General features: G+C 35.7%; 3 protein-coding genes across 3 annotated transcripts in view; 2 read left to right on the forward strand and 1 right to left on the reverse strand.

Annotated features, from left to right (window-relative positions):
* Positions 1-12,123, forward strand: part of LOC140985827 (cysteine proteinase mucunain) — a 42,426-nt gene extending 30,303 nt beyond the window's left edge. The window contains exon 5 of the mRNA XM_073453775.1: positions 11,625-12,123. Within this exon, the coding sequence (XP_073309876.1) occupies positions 11,625-11,707 (83 nt within the window). The 3' untranslated portion in view covers positions 11,708-12,123. The remainder of the gene's footprint in view (positions 1-11,624) is intronic.
* On the forward strand, positions 2,904-4,235 carry LOC140986765 (transcription factor MYB44-like). The gene has a single exon (XM_073455114.1). The coding sequence runs from the start codon at positions 2,963-2,965 to the stop codon at positions 3,992-3,994; it is 1,032 nt and encodes a 343-aa protein (XP_073311215.1). The 5' UTR covers positions 2,904-2,962; the 3' UTR covers positions 3,995-4,235.
* Positions 12,124-16,067: 3,944 nt separating the features above from the next.
* On the reverse strand, positions 16,068-17,856 carry LOC140985799 (xyloglucan galactosyltransferase XLT2). The gene has a single exon (XM_073453728.1). It carries the CDS (start codon positions 17,710-17,712, stop codon positions 16,261-16,263), a length of 1,452 nt encoding a protein of 483 aa, XP_073309829.1. The 5' UTR covers positions 17,713-17,856; the 3' UTR covers positions 16,068-16,260.
* Between the last annotated feature and the right edge of the window lie 2,880 nt (positions 17,857-20,736).

A 20,736-nucleotide genomic window follows, 5' to 3' on the forward strand; every position in this document is an offset into this window, starting at 1 on the left:
TGTTATTAGGATCAAATATAACAACTAATTAATGTGGGACATAAAATTTTTTTTTTGAATATACAAGATATACAAGTACGTAAACGTAAGGTAATCAATTCTAATACACATATACATCTAATGGTACAAATCCTGTACACCATTTATTTATTTCAGCTAAAGTTTAGTTACTAGATCAAGTACTAAATCACTCTACTCTAATTCCGGATCTCCACGCTAATCCTGAATCTCTCATCCTCTTCCTGCTCCAGGTCTTGCCCCACCTGTTGTCCTGCACACATACAAAACAAGACAACAGCCGGATAACTCCGGTGAGAAATACATCCCAGTATAAACAATGTAGACATGCAATCATATAAAAACATATATCAAAGCATTAACAACTATCATTAACATGTAGCAAATCAACAAACATGAATGATATAAAACTGTAAATCAACTAGTCATCTCAGACTCAACTCAATCGACGCGTCATCTCAGACTCAATTCAATCAACGCGTCATCTCAGACTCGACTCATTCCTAATCTAGGGATCCCGGGGTCTGGATAGTGACAAATATATCGAATCTCAGTCGATAGGAATGAATCAACCCTAAACGGCATCGATATAATGCATATATCCAGTATCTGGGCGAATCAGCCAACAGAATAAGCGAATCAGCCAATAGAATAAGAGAATCAGCCAAGGACTAAGCGAATCAGCCGAAGAATAGGCGAATCAGCCGAGGAATAGGCGAATCAGCCTATAACTCAATACATACATTGTCTATAAATCAATAGATCACACACATCAATTCTCATAAATTGCAAATATCAATGCAATAAACTAAAGTATGTGATTTAGGGAAACTAGAGTCAAACCTCACTCGAGTTGTGCAATCCCAACTAAACATTAGTTTATACCTTTCACTCTGTTACTCTGACTAAGTCGAAGTCTCTGATTCAAAGCCTGTCAATATCAATCTGGCCATCACAATATATGGTATCAATACACCACTCAATCAATACTGGATATAATCAGAATTCAATCAAATTCCGTTTTAACAGCATAACGTCATAATCTCAATGTACCCATCAATACCATATCAATCAGATATCAATCCCAACACCTCATAATCAATAACAAATCAATTATGATATGAAATCAACTCCAAAATTCATAACAATTTCGTATGGTATCTGTTCCTCAATCCAGTTTTGATTATACGATGTCTAACATGTCAAGAACATCATATAGGAATCATATCAGATTCTGACAATATCATAATTTCAAAACATATCAGAACGTAGCAAAACTTACGTCCAGTTGTAGCCTACGTCGATAGGAACACAGTACCGAATTCGGATTCAAAATCTGACGGACGGATCTTTCGCAAATCACAAATCTATACGACAAAAGGCGTAAGAATTTCTTCCGAAGATTTCTCCCCGTTTTCTTTTCTGATAATTCTGAATGAATTACGTTTATATATCTCTTCTTGCATGTAAATGAAACGTGTCACATTTTCTTATATTTCGGTCGGCGCTCGAGCGGTTGAAATTTANCCAATTGATCAACGTCTGATTACAGTGATTAAATCTCGGGCATTACAACTACTATGACATCGACTTTGGCCTCAAAGACTGAAACACAAATCGGTTTCTTCAGCAGTTTGTTTACATCAATAAATACCCGAATATGAGCAAAGCGCCCCATAGCAAATCCATGTTCATTAGTATCAATCTCTTCCACCTGCCCTATGAGAATACCATTTTTCTGCGGTTCATCTCAGTGCATAAAGATCAATGGCAAATTATATCACTATGCCCAAATTGATATTTTATCAAAGTTCATGTTAGGAGGGTGCTGAAATATGTGAGGCTCCTCAAATATGATCAGATCACAAAAAAAATTCCACGGTCTTCCATGGAGCGCTCTTTGACAATCATATGTTGAATTAAATCAAATATGAGTACGTTGTCACCCAATGACCCAGTCTCAACATGCTTGACGGTCTGGAGTATCCTTGGCATCTGTTGCTTGGCAGCCTCCCCATTAACCAACTTCGGCGATAGGATTTTGGCTACCAAACAATTTTCTAAACGTTATTCTCCAACTTTTACATTTGCAACGTTTAAGATAAGAGTTTTACCTTGAACATGGGAGTTAGGAATCTTCAGTTTTGTCACCAATTTGGCCACATCATCCGGATTCATAGCGGTTGATACTAGAGAATGATCACACGACCCAATTCAGGAAGTTCTGAATGAGCGATGAACCCTGATGTCGATAGAAAGAAACCTATATACGATAGGAATTTTTTTTTTCCAGTTCAGTAAATGATTTTTTCTATGCAACTATATTTATTGGGAAGATTCAATGCTCAATCACGTTAATTTTTAAATTCAAAAAAATGAAACCAAAAAATGATTTAAAACAATTGATTTCATTTTTATTTGATTTTTCTGGAAAAAGGAAAAGCAAAGTTTAGGTAGAATGAGCCAAAAGGTTGGGGAGTGTGAAGGTTACGCCACTAAAAGAAAAGTAGGACTTGCTACAAAAGGTTAATTATAACAGCCAGTTGTAAAATGCCATCTTGAAAGAAAAAAATTATTATTTAAAAATAAGCAACATATTCATATCTATTTTAATATCCACAATTTAGATAAATGATATTATTTAGCATAATATTACTTAATTATTATTATTATTATTAAACGTACTAAAAAGAAAATAAAATTGGTAAGAGCTGGGATGTGACGCGTGTCCGTTATCCAGCTGTATCCCACTGGATATATTTCAACCGCTTCATCCTTTTGTTTCCCCCATGCAAAGCCCATAACTCCCCCTCTAAATCCACCGACTACTCCGGTCACCCATCATCCACTTCTCTCATATAAATTATCTCAACTCCCCCAGTCGTCCCATCCCAATCCAAATTAAGATTTCTCTTTCTCCATTTCTAGTCTAGGAGAATTAAAAATGGCAGCAAATATACACAAAACGGATATGGATCGGATCAAGGGTCCCTGGAGCCCCGAAGAAGACGACCTTCTACAGCATCTGGTGCAGAAGCACGGCCCCAGAAACTGGTCCCTTATTAGCAAATCCATCGTCGGGAGGTCGGGGAAGAGCTGCCGCCTCAGGTGGTGTAATCAGCTCTCTCCGCAGGTGGAGCATCGGGCTTTCAGCCCGGAGGAGGATCGGATCATCATTCGGGCCCATGCCAAGTTCGGGAACAAATGGGCCACCATAGCCCGACTCCTTTCAGGTCGGACCGATAACGCCATCAAGAATCACTGGAACTCGACCCTCAAGCGCAAGTGTGATGAGGGCGGTGGGGATAACAGTTTTTCGGAGTTTGAGATTCACCAGGAGCAGCCACCGTTGAAGAGATCCGTCAGCGATGGGTCAGGTCTACCCGTTTACTTGAGCCCGGGCAGTCCGTCTTGCTCTGACGTCAGCGACTCGTCTGTGCCGGTGGTTTCTGGGTCGAATTTGTATAAACCTGTGGTGATACCCGTCGGCGTCTCGACGATGAAACTCGAAGAGAGATCCGCCGATCCGCCGACGAGTCTGAGCCTCTCTCTTCCAGGGTCTGATTCATCCGAGTCAACTAGTCACATGATTGACTTGACTGAGGCCAAAAATAACCAAACTCCACCGCCGGCGCCTCTGCTTTCGTTGGCAGCTTCGACCGCGGCCTTTGCTGCATTCACTCCTGTGGCGGTTCAGATGCCGCTGCAGGAAAAGGTGTTCACGCCATTCAGCGCGGAATTGATGGCCGTGATGCAGGAGATGATAAAAAAGGAGGTGAGGAACTATATGATGGGATTGGAGCAGCATCAAAAGCAAATTTTCCAGCATCAACAACAGCAGCAGCACCAGCATTACATACAACAGCAGATTCAGCAGCAGGTTCAGCAGATGGGGATGTGCATGCAACAAGCCAATGTCAACGAGAGATTAAGGAATCCATCCATAAATCGCGTTGGAATCAGCAGAATCGATTGAGTTCTTGGTTAAGGTCTTTTTGCGAGAAATGAATTCAGAAATGGTCCAATGGTGAGAAAAAGAAAGAAAGAACTAAAGAAACGATCTTTGTTTCTAGTTCTATGTGTACAGTTAGGAGAAAGAAGAACGTTTCGAGATGAGATCACTGAGGGAAAAATGCAACACAAAATGCAAAATCCAAGAAACAAATAGATTAAATTAAATTAAATTCCAATCAAATCCATGTTAATTTTGTGCTTCACTCTCCTATTTTATAAATATATAAATAATTAATCTTGAATTTGTTTCGATTACTGTGTTCTTGAAATTCGTTTTGGTTTAAAAAGGGCCAAGATCAATTCTAAATCCATTTGGGATATGGGGAAGTTAATGATTTGAAGGGAACTGAAAGTAAGAACAAAAAAACAAAGGAAGTGGACTGAATTGTGTGACAAGACTCGCCTCTTATTCCCATTTGTTGAGTGATTATTCCCATCCCTTGGCTCTTGTTCGAATCTAGATCAAAGTGGGCACGCTTTTCTTGGCTTTAATTCACCCCTCGATATCTTTTGGAATTTAATCATTTACATTATGTATATATGTTGTTGAAGTTATATCAATTTCATACAAGGTGATTTTTCTTATTTTACATTTAAAGGGAAATGAAATCCTTGCACAAATTTTCATTCATAATATTTAGATTAATGCTTCTAAAAATGTATTTCAGCAGAGTTTCTATATGCACTGCATAGAAAAAAACCAAATAACAAATGCGAACAGCTTTAAAAAAAGAATTGATGTAGAGGATGATTTTGACCCAAGTTAGTTGAAATTAAAGGGTCCAATTAAGATAGAGCATATTTTACTGAATTTGGGGTACATTTCCTGATAATGCTTCCACCCTACCACTGTAGGCTGCGCTGTTTAAATGAAAGGTGGTAGCAAACTAAAAATATCTCTGCTTAGTGGGGACTTTTTTTTTTTTTTTTTTTTAAAAAAAAAAGAAGAAATATATGGAAAAGAATTTAAACTGGGAATATTCTCTTTATGGAGGTTTTGAGATTATGACGACACATTATTTATTAATTGAAGTCCAATTTCCCTTTTATATTATATGATTCACGATTCTTATTATTTTTTCCACATTTTCTTGGGATGTATGCACACAAATTTGAATCAGAAATATGGAAAAAGCCATGTAAAATGTATGTTTTTATATGTAAACTATCAGGGAATATTTGTACATGTTCTTGACCAGAATTGAGGTGTCCTTGGCAACATATGGGCTTTAGTTCACAACCCATAAACCATTCCTCTAAGTTAAAGTAGTAATAGATTTTGAATCAAGTAGCAAGGTTTATTGGTCCATTAACATCAGAAAAGAAAGTAATCTCATTCTTCTGCAGGAATCTATCTACATTAAACATAAATCCAAATAACGTGGTCAAGCAATGCCCTCTAGAAATTTTTGTCGTCCCGTAAGCGCGGCATGACTCAAACTCGAAAACTAAGATGCAAGATACAAATTGATCTACTGTTGGAATAAGTAGTTGACCGCAAACATAAAACGTTGTTCCATTTCAATTGTTTTGCCAGGAACATAAGATAAAATGGAACTCGAATTACCCTCAATGTTGCAGTGATCTTGATCTAATTGAGCTATACTACCAGAACAACAAAGTTGCGTGCTCGGGCCAGAGCTCTTCCATGTGGTTCCTCAAACTCCAAAAGACCACTCTGCCAACTTCATTTGCAGGTCATATTCCAAAGCTTGCTGAGAAAAATTTTCCGGTGATTCTCAAGGACCTAATGCTCATTATAACTTGTTTCACCGCCGGCAAATAAATACAATGGGCATACATATATCACTCAAATATTGGTTTAGTGGGACGGATTGCCGTTGGAAGCCAACTTGTAGGACGAGCTTACCAACATGTACTCTGGTTCCATCTACAAACTCCATGGGGTGGAAACCAAAGGCTGGACATCGCATAGAGATTAGACAACAAGTTTCTGAGTGACTTACTTGATACATTTTCTGCAAGGTTGAAGCAGGATGTTGTTCGCTGTAAGAATGTCAAATTTTGGATGTTGCAGGAGTTCATCAGGGGTAAAGTATTCATCCAAGTTACAAAACAAATGTTTGCTTTGGATCGATTTCATGTCCAGCTTTCACCTTGAGGACAAGGTGCTTGTCGACACGGAGCATAATGATACGACTAAGAATATGTTCCAGAACAGAAGGACCGAAAGAAGTTAGAGTTCGATAGTTAGTGTGTTATTTAGTTGAGTTAGTGTAGTTACAATAATTGATACAAGTAGATCAATTAATCATACATGGATTCATTGAACAAATATCAATAAAAATATCTTCTTATCTCAATTTTATCTCCAATTCTCACCTTTTTCTTAGGAGTCCGGCTGACTCAAACTAGCCTCCTAACACACGCCCGGAGCAAGTCCAAAGTGGGTGACCCATAAAGGAATCCTCGAATTTAGGAAGTTGTCTGTAGCTAACAGAAAGAATATATCTTGTTTTGCTTGTTACAACAAACATGCTAGGTAATTCATTAGATTAGGTATAAATGTATGCACGAAATTTTGTAAATGATGGGAGAATAAAATCTAATCCTTAATTTTCTCTCTTTTTGTGTTTCTCTAACTTGGTATCAGAGCCAATCTGGCCAGATTAACTCATTTAAATTTACCGATGACAATTACCTTCTATCGAATCCCCACATCTTGGCTGGCCTCCAAGGACTCGAACTCAAGAGTTTCATTTTAGCTCACCCTACAGTTCCTCCTCACGTCATCTCCGTCGATGGAGCTTCGGAGATTGTGCCATCAAGACCAACTTTCGTTTTCGTTCCTTTTGGCGTCTATGAGTGAAGGCTTCCAAGCTCAAATGATCGGCTGTGAATCTTCTTTCTAGTTATGAACTCGGGTATCCACCCTTTTTGCCAGTCGATCAAAAGCCCGAGTAATGCAATGTAAACTTCAATTGAAGACGGTAAAAAAGGAGGATTTAAGCATGAAGGACTATATTATTAAGATGAAAAGTTTATGGATTTATCTGACTCTAGTGGGGAGTTTAAATGTTTAACTCATCTTCTTCAAAATTGTGGCATCGCTCATCGATTTTCTTGTCTTTACACATATAAAAAAACATAGGACTGTTGAACGAAAACACTGTCACATTGTTAAGACAGGTCTTTCACTTCTCGCCCAAGCTTCGATGCTAATATCTTACTGGGAACACACTTTTTTCACCACTTTCTATCTTATAAATTAGCTTTCTACTTCAGGCCTTCATGGAGCAGTCCCGCTTCAAAAACTTTACAACAAAAGTCCCTAATTAATCTCTTAATTCGCACATTTGGTTGTCTTTGAAGCTTCAGTTTAGATCAACTCCTTGTGCTTTTCTTGGATATAGTGAAATTCATAAAGGAATTTAGGGTTTAGGGTTTAGTGTTCAGGCCTTCATGGAGCAGTCCCGCTTCAAAAACTTTACAACAAAAGTCCCTAATTAATCTCTTAATTCGCACATTTGGTTGTCTTTGAAGCTTCAGTTTAGATCAACTCCTTGTGCTTTTCTTGGATATAGTGAAATTCATAAAGGGTATAAGTGCATCAATAGTTCTGGGAGAGTATATATTTCAAGACGTGATGAGGTTTGATGAACTCACTTTTCCCTTTGGCCTTGATTTGAAATCTCAATGTTCTACTTCTTCTAGTAAATCTTCTGATTCATCTTGTTTATACTAAGCACACATTTGCTCTCAATCATCTCTCAATGTTCCTCCCGAGTCTACTTCTTCGTCTTCTCATCATCTGAATTATTTACCTTCTAGCTCTACTGCTTCATCCCCTCTCGTTCCTTTTCTCAGTCACCTATTCAGTTCCATAGTGTTCCTTTTGTCCCTTCTTCACCAGTGGCAGACTTTCTCCTCCCATGTGGATCACCACCCCATGATTACTCATGCTAAAGCTGGGATATTTCAGCCCAAAGTTCTCTTGGCTAACAACAAATCACTGGGTTTTGAACCTTTAAACTTCAAAGATACACAATTATATCCAGAGTGGTATGTTGACGTGAACTCGGAATAAGACGCCTTGATGCATGATAACACAATGTATATAGTCGAGGCTTCTTTGGACACACCTATAATCGGCTACAAGTGGATTTTCAAAAACAAAACCAATCCAGATGGTTCAATTGCTCGTCACAAGGCCTGCCTAGCTAGTTGCTAAGGTTTACTCTCGAACACCCGAGCTTGATTTTTCTGGAACTTTTAGTCATTTGTTAAGCCCACTACCATTCGCGATGTGTTAACAATTGCCATTTCGATAGATGGAATGTGAAGCAAGTTGATGTTAACAACTCCTTTCTAAATGGCAAATTATCTTAAACCATGTACATGCAACAACCTTTGGGGGGTTTGAAATTATTGATTCCAACAAGCAACTTGCGTGCAAACTGTGCAAACTACATAGGGCTCTTTATGGTCTCAAACAAGCTCGCAGCGAGCTTGGTTTGATTGAATCCGTAATTCTCTTCTATCCTTGGGGTTTCTCTCATACAAAGCTGATGCAGCTTTGTTCAATAATTTACTGTTACCTCAGTAATCTATGATCTTGTCTATGTAGACAATATTTTAATCACAGGTAATAGCTAGACGCAAATTGATGCTCTCATTCAACTATTGAACTGCCAGTTATCTCTCAAGGATCTTGGAGATTTGTCTTATTTTTTGGGCAATGAAGTTATCAAGTCTTCAACCTATTCTTTCTTTTGCACACACTACAACAAAAATCGTATTTAACAACACATCAAAGACAACGGTTTTAACAAGAACCGTTGTCTTTTTACTTTTAACAACGGTTTTAACAAAAACCGTTGTCGTAGCCTAAAAAAATCCGCTCAAAGACAACAGTTCCTTTAAAACCGTTGTCTTTGATATATCTACGACAACGGTTTTTAAAAACCGTTGTCTATGAGCGTTTTTTTTTTGCCTACGAAACCGTTGTCTATGAGCGTTTTTTTTTGGGCTACGACAACGGTGTAAAACCGTTGTCTTTCAACTGGTTTTTCTACAAATTTTGTTGTCAATATTAGATTTTGCGACGGCCTAAGTAAAAATCTGTCGCTAAAATTAGCTACGGTTATACTATACCATCGCTAATTTAAATATTGAGACGGTTTAAGTATACCCGTCGCTAAAAGTAGCGACGGTTTTAAGTAAAACTGTCGCCGATGTAGATATAGCGACGAATTAACGAGAACTGTCGCTAAATTTAGCGACGGTTTTTGTATAACCGTCGCTACATTTAGCGACCGTTTTGGTAAACCGTCGCCGATCTGTAATTAGCGACGGTTTATATTTAACCGTCGCTAAATATAGCGACGGTTTAATATAACTGTTGCTAAAATAAAGCGACAGTTCTTGTAAAAGCGTCGCTAATTTTAAATCGACGACAGTTGAAAAAATAACTGTCGCTAATTGCGACGGTTTAATCAAAACCGTCGCAAACTGTCTATAAATACCCAACCCTCAGTCCATTTTTTACCATACCACTTCACAACACTTAAAATTTTTCTCTCTTACACAATTTTAATTTCGTTTTTCTCTTTAAAGATTAATAAATTTTTACCACTTCACAACACTTAAAATTTTTCTCCCTTACACAATTTTAATTTCGTTTTTTTTTTAAAGTTTAATAAATTTTTAAAATCAAGAATATAATATTTTCGACTGAAATTTTTTTTATTTTACTGACAAAAATAGCGACGGAAAGCATAAAACACCGTCGCTAATATTAGCGACGAAATTGAAGAAATACCGTCGCTACATTTAGCGACGGTGTATAAAACCGTCGCTCTTTAGCGACTATTTTAATTACAATCGTCGCTAATTTTAGCGACGGTTAACGATGATTTCCGTCGCAAATTAATTTGCGACGGTTATTTAAAAACCGTCGCAAATTGTAACTACCACAACACTCTACAACCGTTGTCTTTTAGCGAATTCTTTAACCACATGACCTTTAACAACGGTTTTGTATACCTACGACAACGGTTTTTCACCGTCATCTTTAGACGTCTACGACAACGGTTTTTCACCGTTGTCTTTGAGCACACCTTTTAACCACAGGGCTTCTAACAACGGTTTTAAAAGGCCTACAACAACGGGGAAAAACCGTTGTCGTAGGCCTTTTTTCTTGTAGTGACAATCTAAGTATACTAGGGATTTGTTCCTTCATATGAAGATGCATGATGCCAAACCTATTCTTACTCCAATGGCTCTTGGAGTCAAATTGTCCACTGATGATGATTATCATTTTTCTGATGTAACTCTTTATCGAAGTGCAGTTGGTGCTCTTCAATACTTGACGATTACTCGTGCCGACATAGCCTACAGTGTAAAAAAAAAAGTTTCAGTTCATGCGATCACCATCTCTCTCATTGGAAAGAAGCTAAACGTATTCTCCGATATTTGAATGGCACACTCACTTTGGAATTTATCTTGCTGCATTCTCTGATCTTTCTCGACGTGGATATAATGATACTGATAGGGGCCATGTCCAGATTCTGTTGGTTTCTTGGCACCACCTCGATTTCCTAGATCTTTAAGAAGCAATCGGTTGTTTCAAGATCAAGCACAAAGACTGAATACCAAAGCCTTGCAAATGCAACGTTAACCTTTGTGCTACTCTAGATTAGAAATCTTGTGTCTGAACTTCACGTGTCTTTAAAGTGTACACCAGTGCTGTGGTGTGACAACATCAGCACGATTTCACTTGGTGCCAATCCCGTCGTTAATGCTAGAACTAAACATCTGGAACTCGATATTCACTTAGTCCGAGAAAAGGTGCTGACCATATGTCCATTATGTTCCATCTTCCGATCAGATTGCTGATGTAATCACAAAGCCATTATCTGCACTTACTTTTCATCGCCTTAGATTCAAACTCAGAGTGGAAGATCATCTCTTGCTTAGGAAAGTTAAAAGGAAAATAATAACAAGCCCACAAAATAAATGAACAAATTCAATTAGATGACAAGAGGAGCAAGTCTAAAGCGTGAAGCCCATACAGGAATTCTCGAACCTAGGAAGTTGTCTGTAGTTAACAGAAAAAATATATCTTGTTGTTTGTTACAACAAACATGCTAGGTGTCGATATATATTAAGTGTCACTATTTGGATATTTTTTCCCATCCACTCGATTATGGTTCCGATAATTTAAATATATTAGGACAAGTCACTATTACGGTTATCTTAATTATTTTCGTAATAAAAAAATCAACCTATTATTATTAATTTTTTGGGTCAAATTTAGGTGCATAATCTCGCCAACTATCGAAATAAGGCTAAACATTGCGATTGAGCAGCACAAGGGAGACACCAAAAGGGAGATGCTGCAAAATAAAAGGTTGTCAAAAGTACGAAAAATTGAAAATTCTGAGGTTGTGCTAGGATATATCTCTGTATTTCGTAACATTTGTTATGCACCTCGACCACTGATTTCGATTGTTATGAACTTATAATTAAAATTCCGTGACTCAAATATATAATTTGCAGTTTCTAAATAACAAGTTGGGAATGACCTGCAAGACCAATTCCAAAAAAAGTAATATAAGACTACGGGATCATTGTTGAATACATATATAGTCAAAATAAACTTTTTGTGTCCTTCGCTGATGTTGGGACATTTATGATTTTGGATCCTATATGACCAAATCCTGAAATGAGGCTTGGAACATTTATAATTATGTCCTTCTCCAGGAGAGCTTGGCCAGAGTTATCAGTTTTTAATCATTTGCTTATGCTGAGAGATTTTAAGATATTATGTCCGTATCTAGGGGGACTTGGACCAAAACTATCACTTTTTTGTCTTTTATCCACGTTTGGAGCGTCTATAACTTTATGTCCATCTCCTGGAGGGCTTGGACCAGCACTATCAAGTTTTAGTCCTTTATCCATGCACGGGACCATTACGAGTCTTTGTCCTTCTCCAGGGGGACTTGGGCCAGTACTATCACTTTTTTGTCTTCTATCCATGCTTGGAGCTTCTATGACTTTATGTCCATCTCCTGGAGGGCTTGGACCAGCACTATCAAGTTTTAGTCCTTTATCCGTGCTCGGGGCCATTACGAGTCTATGTCCTTCTCCAGGGGGACTTGGGCCAGAACTATCACTTTTTTGTCTTTTATCCACGCTTGGAGTTTCTATGACTTTATGTCCATCTCCTGGAGTTCTTTGACCAGCACCATCAACCTCCGAGCCCTACTCCCTTTTCCTACCCAACACTCTTCTGTTCTCTTCTCCAGGGGGACTTGGGCCAGAACTATCACTTTTTTGTCTTCTATCCATGCTTGGAGCTTCTATGCCAGGAGGGCTTAGATCAGAGCTATCAATTTTTAGTCCTTTATCTATGCTTGAGGTCATTATGAGTATGTGTCCTTCTTCAGAAAGGCTTGGAACAGCAAATTCACTTGCCAAAACAATCGAGCTAAGCATCAGCATTGGCACAAAGAAAGCGGTTGCTTTCATTTCTTTCATCACTGTTTAGATTCGTTGTAATTATTTAAGGAAATAAGAATGATAAATAGTTGAAATCTCTATAGAGGCGATGTATTTGTTGTGAAACGAGAAGCATATGTATTTACATTGAAGGAGTACCATAGAATACAATGGTTTTCCGTGGATATAGGATTTTGACTCTAACAATAATGCAAAGGACAAAATATGTGTAGGGGTGGTATACCGTACCGTATTGAAAATTATATATCATACATCGTTACGAAAATTACAGTTTAAAAAAATATATATCGATATCATCCAGGAACTTTCGATATAATAAAATTATCGGTATGTATATACCGAAATTTTGCGGTATGTTGATATTTTGGTACGATATCAGTATATACAATTTTATAACAAAAAAACCTTATATTTTTAAATTTATAACTTATTATTTAAAAATATTATATTTTTTTAGTTTATATATGTTGTTTCAGTATTTGATATATACCAAAATTTTTTCAAATTTCATACCGTTACCACATCGAAAATTTTTTGTATCATTACCATACCGTATTGGAACCTTATGTATACAAAAATATTGGTAAATTCGATATTTTTCGGTTAAGTAATATCGGGATGCCAAAAATTTCGGTAATTACCCCCATCATATATTGGGATAGAATGTTATGTCGACTACATATGATTTACTAAATATTTAGCATGTTTAATTTAATATTTGCATAGAGTATTTAATATCGATATTTAGGATAATAGATTAATATATATAATCTTGCCAATGATGATGTGAAAGGGTTGTTTTCCCATACCTGACTTTCCATCCTATATTGCTGATGTATTATTTCCTAGGATTTATACATCCCACTTTTACTTTTGAATCTGATGCCTTGCTTGATCTAGTTACAATTTTGTGTTTGTCGCTTATTCAGAGAACGCTGTTGTCCGAATGTTTGGTTAGAAGTCACTTTGGGTAGCTGTATGTACATATACATATATATTCATATGATCAAACGTTAATCACTAGACTAAAAATTGTAGCTGTTAGCTAAGATACAACTTTATTTTCTTATACTCGTGACAACGTAAAGTGCAACTACTTGGGTGCTAAAGAATCGAGCTTTTAAGCCCATAAGTCTGGAGATGTGTGTGTCTATCTGTTGGTGTTGTATTATATATCTCAGAGATTCTTACCATTTCCCTACCATCGGTCATGTCCCCAGCAGAGACAGCATTACTCGTTAAGATCTGACATCACTCTTTTATGGCACATGTAGCCAACCAAAACAAGCGGCGCAACGTTAGCAGTTTGACGTACGAGAACTTCTCATTAGATCACTTATATCAGTACTACTCTCACTCATGCATGTTTAACCCAACATCTCCCCTGTCAAGAAATAATAAATATACTTATTTGGGGACTCGAACTCATGACGTCGCTATGATTCCAATTGTTAGGATCAAGTGCTTGTCATTAAGTTAAAAGCTATAACTGTTAGCCAATACACAACTTTATTTAGTAATTTGTAGTTGACTTGGACAATCCAAATCCAACAAGTATTTCAATTCGAACAAAGTCTAAATGTGCTAGTCAATGGATGTCGATTTAATTAGAAGTGTAAACGAATCGAGCTAAATACTAATAAAAATGAATGCTTGAATTCGTCTTAAATTAATTATGTTCATGTTCGAAAGTCTTAGTTTTTTTGGGTGGAGTTTAGTTCGAAATGTTCGAAAGCTCGAATTGTATTATGTATATGTACATAATATATATTAAAATTTGTAAAATAGAGGTGTTAGTGGTTCGTGAACTATCGAACAAAATAATTTTAACCCGAGTTTTATAAGAAAAAAGATCAGAACATGTTCGAGTACAACTCAAGTTCAATAACTTCAAATAAAAATCAAATACTTATCGAATCAGCTCAAAAAATAGAGAAATTGGCTTGATTTGTTTATGATCATAAACATATTAGATTTGGAAATTACTCAAACATATTGATTTGATTTGAAATCTTTTTTCTGCTAATCCATCTATCTGAAAACCATTTAGAATTTTGGATTGCATGTTTTGTGAATCAGGCCACCGTACATCACAAAAATTATTTTAATACATTGAACTAATTCATACCATTTTTGAAATGTTTTGCATTTTGAGGTGACAATAAATAAAAACTCCACTTCTCAACTATTTTATACTCGATGATGTTTATTATGTTAAATGTTTTAAAATTTCAAATTTATTCAAATGCCAAATGATTTTTATTTTTTAAAAAATTATATATTCAAAGTCGATCTTTCTGTGTGCCATACCTCGATCCTAAATAAGTGGAAGTCATGTAACATTTATTACCAAATATTCTCGATAAAATAAATAATTAAATAAAAATCATTTGGAATTTGAATAAATTTGAAATTTTAAAACATTTAACATAATAAAATTATATATTCAAAGTCGATCTTTCTGTGGGTAGATGAGATTCTACCTATGTGGACACTATCCTCACTTCATTTCAAAAGGTAAGATATTACTACACATACAATTTCAAAAAAAAAAGTGGGTCTTATTTATGCATGGTCAAATCTTGGTCATACATCCTATCATGGGGACAATACCCACATGAGTAGGATGAAATAAATCCTTTCTGTGTGCCATACCTCGATCCTAAATAAGTGGAAGTCATTTAACTTTTATTACTAAATATTCTCGATAAAATAAATAATTAAATAAAAAGATAGTAATAATATATGTATGTAATTTATTTACATATGTAAAAAATAATAAAAATAAACTGAACTTACCGATGCCATTATTTTTATTACCATGCATCCATACATGGTAATAATATAAACTATACCCGATCGAAAACTCCTTTTAAAAAAAAAAGCACCGATAAAAAAATAATAATAATATTAAACAAATACCGCTTCCTGAAATCTTGTTAATTAATCCCGCATTTCTTGGAATGCTAGGTCATTCGTGCCCTGTAAAGGGAATTATTCTATAGTATATCTCAAATATTTCTCTTTATGACGTGATCATTTGAATAATCAAAATATATATTAACTTCTATAAAAATATGAAGAACTCATACGATCTTGTGATATTGAAATATGAGAAAAAATATTTTCGATATAACATAGACTAACTCATGTACCTTTATCCTGAAAACACTAATTTTTGACAAAGGCAAAAACTTGTGTGAGACGCTCTCACATGTCGTATTTTATGAGACAAATCTTTTATTTGGGTCATCCAGGAAAAAATATTATTTTTTATGCTAAGAGTATTACTTTTTATTGTGAATATCGGTAGAGTTAACACGTCTCACAGATAAAGATTCATGAGACCGTTTCACAACAAACTTACTCTTTAGACTTACTCTTTGACAAAAGTTAGCAGCCGCATCACTTTTACTTTATTTTCTCAGAGACTAGCTTCAGAATTTTTTCTTGCCAGCTCAATCAACAGAATAAGTAAATGTTGGGTTTGGAAATGCCGAAAATCATAATATCTCAAATTAATTAAAATACAAAATCCACTTTATCTCCCATAGAAATTCTCGAGTTTCATTTCAAGGTCAATGTATTTCAAAAACTTATATGAACTTTATACAACACCAAGTGAGAATGAATCTATGCTTTGTGTAAAGCAAAATACAAGCATTAAAATTTAACGTGTATGACGTTTTTTTACATAATTCTTGATTCTTCCATGTAAAGTAAAGTTAAATGTACCTAATAATTTCAACTCTCGATTCCTCCAAATGTTGCATTCTTGGACTCCATTTGCTCCTTAAACCTCCGCAACACCCCATCAATTGTAATATCAAAGGCGTCTCTATAATTCCCAAAGTCATCACTAGTCGTAATTCTATACAAAAAATTAGGAATCAAACCAATAATCCTTTCTCTCATCTTTCGGACCTTGTCCCTACTATACCCTTCCAACACTTTTCTTACCGACGTCCCGTTTCGCACGGCTCTCCGGTCTATAAAAACAGAGAAATTATCCGGGTCATCGCCCACGAACCACTCGTATTGATACTTAATGCTTCTTCTCCAGAAAAAAACCGGGATCGAACCGGCCAACATGCAATCGAACGTAGACTTTCTTGTATGCGCATCACCCCGAGGTTGTAAGCAAAAATCTGACTCCAAAAACGACTCGAGAATCTCCCATGTACCGTCGTAGCATCGAGTACCCGAGCAATCAACAACTCGACACGAACCCGACTCGTTGTAGCAATGGTTTAGTAGAATGGTCCTAAAATCACCTTGTAACTGTCTTTTAGCACCAACAAAAGTGAACAAGTTACGTCTTTTGTGGGTTTGGACAAATCTCAGCCATTGATCCAACTCTGACTTGGACTTGGGGTGAAATCCGGTGGGGTAGGGTACACTGATCTCGAGCTCGTCCCAAGGGTCCTTTTCAACGGAGAGCCGTAGGATGTTTTTCATTAGCGGCATGTTGACGAAGCTCGAGCCCCAGTCTTCGTCTTTCCTCCGCCGGAAATCCCACGTCATCCGGCCGAGCATGATGAAGTGATCTGAACCGTTGGATCTCGCCCAGTACGGCTGCTCCGCCACCCACCGGAGAAGCATCTGGCACTGCCGGTCCCGGTCCTGGGCGGTGTAATTTGTGAACAAATACTTCGCCACCGCTAACCCTGCGTAAAAGGGTATGTAAAAAGCCGCTGCAGACTCCGGCGCTGCCGTCCTACACTCGTGCCTCAAAATTCTCTCGTGGTAAATAATTTCCCCTGCGAACATATCCGTCCAGTACCAGGATGAAGAAAGATTCTCCGGCACGACCCGACCGGACCCGACCGCTCTCGGGCCCAGCCCGCCGTTTGAAATCGCGTTACACCTCGAGTGCCACGGGTCCAAATCACGGCAGTTGACCAAAATCTCTTTATTGAAAACCTCCGGCAGTTCGTAGACATAAAACCTCCCGGCATCGCATTTTCCCTCCTCCGGCGGAAGCTCGATATGCCCTTCAATGGCTTCAGGACTGGGTTTGTGCTTCGATGGACTGCTGGAAAAATATGATAGGATTAAACACTGGAAGACGAGCAATACTATTAGAAGCTGGAAACATTTGCAGACAAAAACTCGAGCAGAAACCAAATTTGAATTGTATTTCGAAGAACTATTCTTGGCTTTTTTATGGGATTGCTGTTCGTTTCGATCAAACATATCGGTGAAGACTCAAGAATTAGAGCTCGCCGCAGAATTTATTGCAAAGATAATTCAGTGAAGAAACGGTCTTCTTAACGGCTAAACCTATAGATCAAAGGATCCTTAATTATGTTTGAGTCTCTCACAATTTATTCTACTAATTATATTATAACATTTTTTACATAATAATAAATAAAAAAAATATCCTGATTGGACTTATATTATATAATTTTTTTAGAGAACACATATAAATACGTGTAACTTTTCTGTTGTATTCACGTTGGTGGCAAGAACATGAAGATTATGTATACTATTTCAACTCTTTTATCGAATATTGTCTTATTTTCAATCTGTATTATTAGTGCTTTAAATGTGGTGACAATTTAGCTCGTAATTTCCGTGAATTTAGACTAGGAATTTGGGGTGCGAAATTGGGTAAAAAAATTGTGTGAGACGGTCTCACGGGTCGTATTTTGTGAGACAGATCTCTTATTTGGGTTATCCATGAAAAAATATTACTTTTTATGCTAATAATATTATTTTTTATTGTGAATATCAGTAGGGTTGACTCATCTCACAGATAAAAATTCGTGAAACTGTCTCACAAGAGACCTGCTCTCGAAATTGGGTTGAGTGCACATCACAGTTTGAAACAAACACAATTAAATGCAGAATAATATTCAATTCAATTTCAGCGTACAATTATTATTTGTTTCATAAAAAAGTTATAAAAACACACTATTCTATATAGTAAAAATTTCATATATAATATTCAAATGTATATTAGAATACAACAAATATATTTCGTGCATCCACACATAATTTGTAGTATTAAAAATTTAAATTCATTTACTTTTCTAAAAAAAACAATTAAAATACAATTGAATATTTGAAATACATCAACTTCAAAGAATTCCGACAAACTAAAATGGCCGGCCCTCTTGACTTTACAATCTTTTGCATGTTCAAGATATAATTAAGAATCCAAAATAATAACTTCTAATTTGGTTGTCAAAATAACTATATGATTTGATTCAAAATTTGATATTACTGTGATAAATTGGTTTTCATATCATATTTAGTGTGATTTTTGTTGGAATTCTCAACTTCAATTCGACAAATCAACAATTTTCAAACTGATGTCAGCACTTATTAAAAATCAGCATAAATGAGCAAAAAAATTTCAAAAAAAATATACCAATTAATTGTATTAAAATCAACTTTACAAAATAAGGATAAAAACATTTATAGACCAATTTAATATTTTTCTTCAATTGAGCATATAATGTAACTATTAATTAATATTCTTTTTGCTCGAAATTTATGAATTAAACTATTTTTATATTAAACTTATTAATGAATTGGTGGCTTTTATTATCGTTTTCTGAGATAAAATGTTTCTTCTGTAATTCATTAAAGGATGACAATGTCCCCCCATTTTTTTTATATTACTTTAATTGGATCCCACGTGAAACTACCAACCTTTGAACTTATAATAATTTCAACGCATGATTAATTATGTGTCACTTGTGAGATTTGCATAAAATTAAGACATCAGCAGCATGATAAAATTGTCATGTCTTGATTCAAATAAATTAACCCTTAATTGTTTATTACAATAAATTATAGTCAAGATCCATGCATTTAACTAATTTTTGGACGTTTGTATTTGAATCTGCCGTGTATATTTGTTGAGGAATCTTATTAATCAAAATTTTTAACATCGAATTTTTAATCAAACTAGTGACATTGTCTCTAATACTAATTATAATATCGAGCGCTTGTCGTTTTACTAAAAACTTTTGATAACTGTGCATTTCAATCTTTTAAATCGTACAACAGATCAAGCACTACAGTTCGATCGTTCCTCCAACATAGATCGCTATTGTACTCAAGACATGCTATAAAACTTGCAAAGAGCAAGTTGACAGCAAAGAAACCATTTTTCTTAATAGTATGTTTAAGAATGAATTTCTGTAAATACATGTTAGGTTCATATTTTTTCAATAGATTCTGTGTTTAAAAAAAAGTTCACCAAATTCCCCAAAAATCACAGACAAATATAATATGAATTATGCTCATCCAGCTTTGTACAATATTTCTATTTGATATCAACAAAACATATAATATATGTCATACGAAACATAAATCAAAACAAATGTTGTGTGTGTGTGTGTGTGTGTGTGTGTGTGTGTGTGTGTGTGTGTGTGTATAAACATTTATTGTAGTTCCTAAAACGCATATTTATCTTATAATTATCTTTAAAAATATTTCAAAGTGTTGAGAGATTAATAGTAAATATACTGTAACCTTTTGACTTTTATTAAAAGTTAAACTAGGGTATCACGTAACTCACTTTTTATGTAGAAACATTTTACTTTAATTAATTGAAATTGCGAACGACCCTGCCATAGTCTTAAAAATTACAAATTGCCCCAAATATATGTATTTAAAATATAAAACAACCCTTTACGTCGGACATAGTATTTGAATATTTTTATCATAATTATCTTATATCTATCTNACATCGGTGCTCACATAGGTATGCACGGTAGGTGTGCAGCACATCAAAACTGTATAATAAAGGTTGACTTGATACATAATTTTCATAAAAAATAAAATTTTTTCATGAATTTGATCGTATCAGAGCCGTCTCACAAAAATGATTCACGAGACGGTTTACTAAGAATTTTTGTGATATAATAAAATGAGATTAATATTGCTGGAGATTCCTTATTTTCCGAATTATGATTGCAGAGATGATTTAATATAATTTTGTACGTAGACTTAGTACTTCTATTAGAAATGTAATTGCTGTAATTAATAGCTGATCAGTCACAGATTATAATAAATGTATGAATTGTTTCACTCAATTCAGTGGACCATCTTTAATTTAAGATATCACATTGGAGCTCGTTTCACCAGGCCAATTAAATTAAGAACAATTCAAGCATGAATGGGGGGCAGCTCTTACGAGACATGAAAAGTCTAAACTGAGATCGGGTTTGTAACCCACTTGATCTCATCCTCGGGCAACGAATC

The sequence above is a fragment of the Primulina huaijiensis genome, chromosome 10, assembly GCF_012295235.1.
Source record: "Primulina huaijiensis isolate GDHJ02 chromosome 10, ASM1229523v2, whole genome shotgun sequence".
NCBI lineage: Eukaryota > Viridiplantae > Streptophyta > Magnoliopsida > Lamiales > Gesneriaceae > Primulina > Primulina huaijiensis.

Bases quoted from the DNA above. Each gene is read 5' to 3' on its own strand.
- LOC140986765 (XM_073455114.1), top strand. From the start codon at position 2,963: ATGGCAGCAAATATACACAAAACGGATATGGATCGGATCAAGGGTCCC.
- LOC140985799 (XM_073453728.1), bottom strand. From the start codon at position 17,712: ATGTTTGATCGAAACGAACAGCAATCCCATAAAAAAGCCAAGAATAGT.